Raw genomic sequence first — 9,743 nt, 5'->3', positions numbered from 1 at the left:
TATGACTTAATTAGTTAGAAAAAAAATCAATACAAAAAGTGTTCAAGTGTTTACAAAAATATGCTTTTTTTCACCCTAATTAATACAAAACAAAACAATGGTGCCAGCAGTTTGCAGTTTGATCATAATGTGCCTTTTTATTATTTTATTTGTAAATGACAATGATTGCTGTCCAGCTTTATATGTAAAAGAAATAAAAATCAAGTTATTTCCAATTGTACAAACCATAATTTACTTTTTGTACAAGAATCTGTACACAATATCACTTTGTGACTCTGTCTGATTTCTTGTGAAATTTATTCTTCTTGTATTTCTTGTTCTTGCCTTGTGCCTGAGCTGCTTTCTCAGTCATGATCCGCTGGAATTTCTTCTTGTTGTTGCTGTAAAACACATCAATCCACAAATTAGCTAATTACCCCGGCCTACGGAGCGCAACTGGTTACAGGCCTCACCGAGTACATTTGTAAAGGAAATACCATTTGGTACATACATACGCCGCAGCTGTGTAAAAACCGCAAGTGCCCACATTGAAACACGAGATATTTACGAACAGGGTACACAGGGAGTTTAAAGCTAGCGCTAACGCTAGTGCCGTGCTATAGCCAGCCCTAACACTAGCGCCACGCTAACAGGGCCAGTTAAAATAAAACTTACTGGTAACGCTAGTGCTGCGCTAAAGCCAGCGCTAATGCTAGTGCCGCACTAACGCTAACAGGGCCAGTTTAAATAAAACTTACCGGTAAATATCACTGAGACACGCCAGAAACACAGCAGCAACACGCAAGTGCCTACATTGAAACCCACATTGACTCGAGATATTTACAAAGAAAGACGGTACACAAAAGGAGTGTAACGCTAGCGATCCGCTAACACTAGTGTGGCACTAACGCTAGCGATGCACTAACAGTGCCGGTTATAAAAAGAAAAAAAATTACTGGTAAAATTCACTGAGACGCCAGTAACGGCGCAGCAACACGCTAGCACAGCGCTAACAGGGCCGGTAAAAGTCAAATCCTCGGCACACATATTCCACCGGTCTCATTCATACCATTTCCGCTCGAGTGCCCCCTTGCGGCGGCTAAAAAAAAAAATGCACAAATTGGCCGCATAAACCGCAGGGTTGAAAGCGTGTGGGAAAAAAAAGTCGCGACTTATAGGCCGGAAATTACGGCAATCCATTTTTTTCCCCAGATATCATCTGCCATCAACTTGACTCTAATGGCCTTTCAGCAATGTCCTTTCTTGTCATATAGAAACAAAATGATTCTGCTCATGCTGTCGGTTTCTCGTCACTTGCTAAACGTAGCGACCAAACGACGATGCGTCAGTCAACTAGGTCATCACTGCGAGTTTGGCACCGGAAAGGTGACACCCCCCCCCCCAAAAAAAAAAAAAAAAAAACGAGAAGAAAGCATAGAGAAAATAGAACGTCGTCCCACCTCCTGAACTCTGCGTCAGCCAGCAGCTCCTCCACCATGGTCCTCTTCCTCTCCCTCTTGGGAATGCGCGAATGATAGAAGTCGATGGGGTTGTCCACCACAGTGGCCATCTGCACCCAAGCACAGAAACCCTCGTAAAACACCGCACATCCTTTAAACTAGTAACGACATAGAGATGTTGTTTTTTGCCCCCCCCCCCCCCCCACCTGGAAGTACTTGGGGAACCCATCTCTGTCGTTCTTCTTGTAGAACCTCTTGGGATCCATGGCGGCTCTCATCTTCAGCAGCTTCAGGTCGCCTTTGAGCTCGCTGCTGAGCTCGGGAGCTTTCATATTGAACCACGCGTCCCCTGCGGTCTTCTCGCGCTCCACCTGGGCATAAAAAAAAAACATTTTTTTTTTTTTTTAAATCAAAAAACATATTTAAGAACGAGATGAAATGCATTTTTTAAAAGCAAATTTATACACTTTAAAGCTCCACTGTCATGAAATGCATAATTTTTAGGATGTTATTCATGAAGAAAAAAAAGGCAGCCGCATGGAGTCATGCGTTTTTTCCACCGGAAAAACATGATTTTGACGCATACGGCTTTTTGTCACTCCCGCCATGAAAAGCCTCTCGAGGGATTTGTTTTCGACAAGAAGCAGGAAGTGACGTTAACGGCAGCAGCGCACTCAGGCGGCCTCGTCTGTTCGTACTACTTTTACCCGGTGCGAGGTAGCTCCTTCCTTTCTGTTAGCCAAAATGCCGGCTCGTTGCAATGCTGGATATTGTTGGAACACTCGGGAGGATGGATTTTCTCATCATAGTTTTAAAAATGACCCGGTTCATTGTGAAAAATGGATTGCACAGGTGCAAATGATGAGAACTTTGTGGGTTCCAAATGTAGGTGTGGATACAGCTCCAAAAAAAAAAAAAAAAAACAATAGTTTTGGGGGGAGCGGGAGAGGGTGGGGGCGTAATCCCTTCAGAACATAACAAAAGATCCGCGTACGTAAGTCAGGGGTGCTAAATGTGTCTGTGCGCGTGGTACGGTTTCCGCGCAGCAGCCAGTGTTAGCCCCAACAAAAGATGTGAATCGGGCGGGGGGATTTGGCCGGGCTCTGCCCCCACCGGTGTGATGGTCTGAGCGCTCCCGGTGCTGAAAAGTCTTCTTGTGATTAACGCGCATGTGCGTATATATTTTGTGAACGTCCAGCCAGTCTGAAACATCCATCAATGCTTCAACGTGTGCCATTCGACAACTTGTCGCCGAGTGTTGGTGTTCGCTGTGTTCGTCTCAGAAAAAAAGAATGCATTCATCACAAGGGGACTTTTCAGCACGGGGGACGGCTCAGACCGTCACACCGGCCACCGGTGTCTGGCTCGCTTATCTGGCTGTTGGCTCGCTCGCTGGCGACGGCTTGCTTGCCAGACCCCACCCCCCACCCCGCCCGTTAGGGTTCCTCGTGAGTACGCTGTACACTGTCGGGAAGTCTGTTGTTAGTTTAGAGGTGATCCGCGTATCATCGAAAAATGCCTCGAAATGATTCATTCACTCGATTGTGAGACATTGTCGTCTTCGAAAAGAGCTTCCGTGTTCCACGGCATTTTGCCACTACGTGTATTCAGTGGCGAATGTCCCGGTGTAACATCTGCTGATGACGTTGCAGGCAATATGGCGACCGCTTTGATGTCTGCAACTTTGCGCGTGGATGACGCACTCCCCGCTCATTTTTATTTTTTCGTATAGACATTCAAGTGAATAATGTTGTGTATTTTTCATTACAATATCTATTTTAGAACATTTATAGGCATGACAGTGGAGCTTTAAAAATCAACAATTGTGTTACTCATTTCTATATAAAATACTAACTTGTGCATTACCCATATCAAAGTACGAATCAAAAGTGTAAAACCTACTCTGCGTTTTTGTTTCAAAGCTCGTTTGGACTCGCTGTACGGGGGCAGGGAGTCCTTCTTCTCAAAGTCCGGACCCATCACGCTCTTCGTCATCACCTGTGCACAAAGCAGTCGGCGTTATTGTTTATATGCGCTCCACCATTGGTACGCGAGGCTAACTATAATGATTAAAAACACGAGGAAATGAAAATAAAAATGGAGTTGAAATCCCGACATAAGACAGCCCTTGTGCAAGTCGCAAAAATGGTTTCCAATTCACGATTGATTCCACAAAATAGCAACAAAGGGACTTTGGAAGGGCGGCACAGTGCATCAGCTGGTAAAGCGTTGGCCTCACAGTTCTGTGGACCCGGGTTCAATCCCAGACGCGACTTTGAGGACTCTGCATGTTCTCCCCGTGCCTGCGTGGATTTTCTCCGGGCACTCCGGTTTCCTCCCACATCCCCAAAAACATGCAACATTCATTGGACACTCTAAATTGCCTCTAGGTGTGATTGGTTGTCTTGACGTGCCCTTCAGGGTGTACCCCGCCTCCTGCCCGTTGACAGCTGGGATAGGCTCCAGCACTCCTTGCGACCGTTGTGAGGATAAGCAGCTAAGAAAATGGATGGATGGACTTTGGCCCGTCTGACAGAAGCCCCTTGCCTCATTTCAAGATACTTCCTTGGGACCAAGATGGCGCCTAACCAGAACTTTTCTACCTGACATGGCTCTGGTACCCTCTTGTGGCATTTTAGGGGGATGACAAAAGAGCCCAAAAACTGTTTGGGTGTGTTTTCAACATACAAGGAGGGTTAATAGATACCACACACACACAAAAATAAATAATCAAGAAAAAAAAAAAAAAAAAAAAGATCCTGAGGTGATAAAAACCAACGTGACAAAACTATCGGACCATCATGAATTCCCTCAGCGGCGCGAAACCCTCATAACACTCATTATTAATCATCACCTCCAAAGCGAGCCGACGAGCGCGCTTACCTTATCCTGGTCCGTCTTCTCCCGCCGGTGCACCGAACCGGAGCCCGGCTTTGATTTGCTGCCGTCGAAGGTGATGTACAACCCGCCGAGCTGCCTCACGTTGACGCCGGGGTCAATGCGGCTCGACATCTCGTTCCTGCAACAAACGGCGAGGGGGACGTCACGGCTCATTTTCCTTTGTGCGCTCCAAATCCGGCTCGATGAAAATTAATGAATTGTTGCTAAGGACATATTTATATTAGATACTTTTGAGTCTTCTTGTTGACATTGCCTGGGGGAAAAGGATGAACCCTGCTGAAGTTTGTAGTAAGTGTGCTAGCAATGCATTCGCAGGGACAATTTATTAGGTACCCGGATGATGCTTTAGAGCCCGTGCACTAAAATCACATGACTATTGTTTACGTCGCCATATTGCCGGTCAAGCTAAGCATTGCTAAATGCTAAGTCGGTTGGAGACGACACGGAAATATGTCCTGTAGCAAGACGCCCAGTTTTGTCCAATACTGTCAGACATTTAGAAGGTGAAAATAAACGAGGGTACGTGGAAAAATTAGATAAACTCAGCATAGAGGACCCGTATTTAATGCCGAAGTCGATGTTTTCGCCGATTAAGAAATTGGACTGTTAGTTCGCTTCCGCTTGTCTTGGACAACTGGATACACACATGGATCCAGTGAGTAAGTAGTCGATAATTGCACGGAAAAATTTGAAAGTGTGGACGCATACAAATACTTCGTTGCTGGGTCTGTTCTCAATGGCGAACGCGGAAGTGCGTTCGGCTATATGTCAACCTTTGCCGAAATCCATTGATCTTTTTAGCTCGTATTCAATAAAAACGCCAATATTTAAATAAATGACCGCTGGTTTTACACAAACTCGCATTCATTAACTACGATTGGGGGGGGGGGGGGGAAAGGAGGACAAGCGGTTGCTCCGTCGCGTTGAGCGTTTCCAAAGAAGTATTTATGACGCCAAGTTGGCTCATTTGAGAACAATGTGTTAAAAAAATAAGACGGATTCGGCTCCTCCGTACGTGAAGCGTTGCGGCCACACGTTAACCCACGTAAACCTCTGTGTGACAAACGGTTTATTTTCTTTTTTTAAATACGCATTGGACTCGAGAACAATGCCTGTGTTTAGTGGTTTACCGAAGTTTAACGTGTGGCTGGGTTGGAGACGACTCCCTGTTGTTGTTTTTTTTTTTTTTTAATCAAAAACACACATTGTTCTCAAATGAGCCAACTTGGCATTATAAATACTTCTTAGTAATTTGAGATTGAGAAGAATAATTACCACCTGAAATGAAGCGATCGCTATACAGGCGTGTTTGTAGTTTGGCCAGGGGAACCATCTATCATGTTTAATTGCCGAAATCCATCGATATTTTCTGGTCTTTTCAGCTGGTACTCCATAGAATGATTTCTATGAATATCTGTCCTATCTGTTGTGACAACAGATGGCAGCACAACGGGTCTCGGATATTGTAAATATTCTCCGGTTCAATGTCGATCAGCTCTGTTTGACCGGCAATATGGCGCCGTGAAAATGGTGACGTCACGTGCACGAGCTCTATACAGGAGCCATATTTAACGTGCTGCCTTTATAAAGATAACTTTTGAGGTTCTATGCTGCCTTGACCGAGCTTGTAACTTAATTTATGTAAAGGAAGTAAAATGCCTTTTATCCATTACAAACCCCACCCCCGTAATGTTTTTAATTAAAAAAATAAAGAACTAAACTGGTTTTATGAAGTAATTACTGTACATACTGTAGTATCCATGTTGGATGTGTACCGTAAAAGTGGCGTGGCCTCTAGTAAAGACCTGCACTTTGAGTGTGAGTGTCTGGGCGTGAGCTGTGGCCTACAGCAGCTCCTCGCGAGTGTTCTCATTTTCTACTTGTGTGTTCGTCTCTACTCACAACAGAGGATTCCTGCTCGACGTGAGGAGGGCCGCCTCCCCGCAGTCGTCATCGTCGTCAGTGCCGGCTTCCTCGTCCACAAACTCCTCTTCCTCCGCTTCTTTGGCACCGACCAGCTCCTCCTGCGTGAGACGCTCCGTATAGTAATCTTCGTCCAACTCCTGCCCGGGCCGTGTATCGACCACGAACAGGCCGTCGACGGACTGCGCCGCCGCCGCCTCCTTTTCTCGTTCCTTGGAGGGGCCACACCAATCGTCCATGTCGTCGCCTTCTTGGTCCGAGACATCCTCCTCCTCTTCACTGCTCTCTACAAAGCTGACCATTTTAGTCATCCATGTGGCTTTTCCGTCCGTAGAGGAAGATTTCTTGGGTGACATGCCCTCAGTGACGAACGACGCTATAGTCTCCTCGGTCCTCACAGAGGGTCCTGGTCTCTCTCTCGTATCCTCGCCGTCCGGTTCATCTTCCTTTTTCTCGACCTCCTCTTCGATCTCCATGCGGCTGACAGTTGACGTCTCCCGGGGAGCTTCCGTGACCTCAGGCAGAGATTCCTCGGGTGTCGCCTCGTCGATACGCTCTCCGTCTTCTTCCCTGCTGTCCTCCATGATTGCTTCCTGGGCAGCTTTTGCATCCTCAAGTTTCACCTCACGGACTTCCACGTCCTGCACTTCCTCCTGCGGTCCGGACACATCTCCATGCAAATCCCGGACCTCCGGTGACGCCTCCTTATGCGGGCCGTCATCCTTTATGTCATCTCTTCCGATATCCTCGCTCGTTATCCTTAAGGTTGAAGGCTCAGTTGCCTCCATCTTTTCCACTGCCGAGACGTCCTCTTCCTGGTTTTCAGGAGACGGCTCACCCTGGTGGTCTGCGGACGCCACTGCGACCTGAACAGAAACCTCTTCCCCGTTTAGTTCTGGCCGTCTGACCTCCTTCCCTCCCGCTTCATTTGACGTCAAGGTGGCTCCCCCCTCGTCTTCCAACAATGTACCGTCTGCTTCCTCGGCAACCACCGTGCTATCTAGCATCGAGGCGTGCAATAATTGTCCCTCCGTAGAGTTTTCCAGGACAACGTGGAGCTCGTTCGTTAACGGGGTAGAGTTAGGGAGAGGTCGCGGCTGCCGACCGCCCCCCGAGCTGGCGCGACTGCTGACGGGGCTCCCCAGGGCCGACTGTCCGTCCGTGAGGTCAGAGTCCGATTCTGCGAACTTGGAGCTGGAGGATCGGGTCTTCACCGTTCTGCGCCTGGCGATGGTGTAGTCGGTGCCGGATTCAAAGCCCTCGGAGTCGCAAGACCTCTCATCGGTCGCGGCGGTCCGCCTCTTCCTCTCTTGACGACTCCGAGTTGGAGAGCTTTCTGGGGGTTCCCTCAGGTCAAAAGGAATCGGACTCAGCTTTCTGAATCTTGCGCTCCTGCGGCTCGAGGACTGAAGAGCTGCAGTTCCCAAGACGTCCAAAGTGAGGCTCTCGGCGTCGGAAACGTCGGACTCCTCCAGTTGCAGCTTGGTGTAGATTCTGGCACTTCTTCTTTGACTTCGGGTGACTTTTGGAGATTCAGCGCGCACTGAATCGCGGGCGTCTGCCTTGTCGTTGGCAACCTTGACGGCGCTGCTCCTCGTGCGTTTGACAGTTTTCTGCTCAGACACTAAAGAAGAGCAAGAGTCGGCTTCAGACAGTTCGTCTTCAGCGTAATTTAAGGTGACAGCGAGTCTTCTGCTCCTTCTGCTACACATCGCCGAAGGTTCACTCTCAGACACAACAGAGCTACCGGATTCCCACGTCTTGTTCGGAGTTCTCCTTCGTGTGCTTCGGCGAATCTTGGAAGAGCAGGACTCCACCTCGGACAGCTCTTCTTCCCGGCTGGCTTTGCAGGCCGCCCTGCTCGACGGAGGTTCCGCATCGGACGTGACGGAGCAGCTCGACTCCAGGTCGGACACGTCGGCCTCGTGGGTGGAGCCCGCGGGAGTGCAGGGCTGCTCGGGGCTGTGGAGTCTGGAGGCCCGGGTGCATCTTCTCAACGCAGACGTCTGCGGGTCTCTCGTTGCTTCTTGAAGCCGTCCGCTGGTCTCCGCCAAGTCACGGCGCGTGGGGATCTCGGCTTGTCGAGGAGTACCGCTCCTGGTTCTTCTACCCGTGGATGGAGTGGCCTGCATGGCGACAGGGGAAAAACAGCATGAATGCAGTTTACTCTTGTGTTTTAATAATTTCTACAAATGTAACATTTGAGATATGTGTGTGTAATTTTAATCTTTGTTCTTTATTTTCCTTTTATGCTTTTAAGTCTTTATGCTGTGACTGTGAAATTGTCAAATGCTATACAATAGTTGTCGCCGTAACGTTTGTTAGATATAGTGGCGTCTTAAAATTTGAGTTTAATTTGTTTTGTTACCATGCGCATCGCTCAAAACACTCATTTCTCAAATCATCTTCCACATTTCAATGAATGAAACGCTATTAGTGTTAAGGCAGTGGTTTCCAAACTATTTGCAGCATCTTCCTTTTGGAGATTAAATTATTTACTACATATACGCATAGAATTAGCTTGCAATTATCAAAAAGGCCCAAAAACAAGGTCGTGGTTCCGATACTTCCTAACTTTAGTATGAAATACTATGCCTTGTCAAAATAAGGGCTGGGTAACATCGTCTAAATGAACAAACGAAAATTTTGTTTGAATTTATTTTTGTTTTAAATAACTGTAGACCACATCTAACAGAGTGTAAGATCAATGGAAGGTGCGTTATTTTGTAAGGTTTACGGACAAGATCAATAAATATGAGCGTAACATACATTTCTAATCCATGTGTCATCTTCCGTTATTTTGAAAACAATACAGTATTTCCGAGATTGAGAACTAATACAGAAAACTGAGTGAGATTTCTTTTTAATAAGTATTAATTCGCATTAGTTTTATTTGTCTGTAGCAAACAAATGTTTGTGGCCACGAAGTCGTTCGAAATCTTTCATGCGCGCGGTGGCCAACGTGTGTCGGAGCAGCCGGCTACACGCAGCAGCCAAAACATTATAAACCTTCCCCAAAACGTCTCATATTGCCCCAGGAAAACAAAATGAGCGTGCGGTGTTCGGAGAAAGTTAACGACGCACTCACCTGAACAGGGCAGGACTGCTCAACGTTTGTTTTAGTTTGAGAGGACTCACGCGCTCCCCTCCTGGTGGCCACCATCTTGGATCAACGTGTCTTTTCCGGTTGGGAGACCAGGCAAAAGCAATCGATGCGCGGAGGTCAGACGTCGAGCGTTATTGTGGATGCTATTAAATCGATAAATATGAAATGTTGCTTTTTTTGTGCTGTACCTTTCCGTCCCTTTCACATTTTTTTTTATAATTAACGTATTAATATTGATGGCAACGTGAAATTAAAATACGGGCTACATGTGGCACCAAGGGCGATTCGAGGACCAGAGGTTTAGGGGTAAATTTTACTATTTTGTAAATTTTAATACAGAGTACCAGACATGACATGAACCTGAAAAGGATCCA

The 9,743-nt window shown here is 47.0% G+C and overlaps 1 protein-coding gene across 1 annotated transcript; it reads right to left on the bottom strand.

The window, feature by feature from the left end:
- Window positions 1-110: 110 nt before the first annotated feature.
- On the bottom strand, window positions 111-9,503 carry dnttip2 (deoxynucleotidyltransferase, terminal, interacting protein 2). The gene is made up of 7 exons (XM_061825777.1): window positions 9,352-9,503; window positions 6,243-8,389; window positions 4,323-4,458; window positions 3,342-3,437; window positions 1,646-1,810; window positions 1,440-1,549; window positions 111-380 (listed from the first exon to the last, which is right to left on the bottom strand). Exons 1-7 carry the CDS (start codon window positions 9,424-9,426, stop codon window positions 263-265), a joined length of 2,847 nt encoding a protein of 948 aa, XP_061681761.1. The 5' UTR covers window positions 9,427-9,503; the 3' UTR covers window positions 111-262.
- Between the last annotated feature and the right edge of the window lie 240 nt (window positions 9,504-9,743).

This window comes from Syngnathoides biaculeatus, chromosome 7 (assembly GCF_019802595.1).
Source record: "Syngnathoides biaculeatus isolate LvHL_M chromosome 7, ASM1980259v1, whole genome shotgun sequence".
In the NCBI taxonomy this organism is placed as follows: Eukaryota; Metazoa; Chordata; class Actinopteri; order Syngnathiformes; family Syngnathidae; genus Syngnathoides; species Syngnathoides biaculeatus.
Note: the sequence above shows the minus strand (reverse complement) of the source record. Positions and strands in the feature narration are given on the sequence as shown.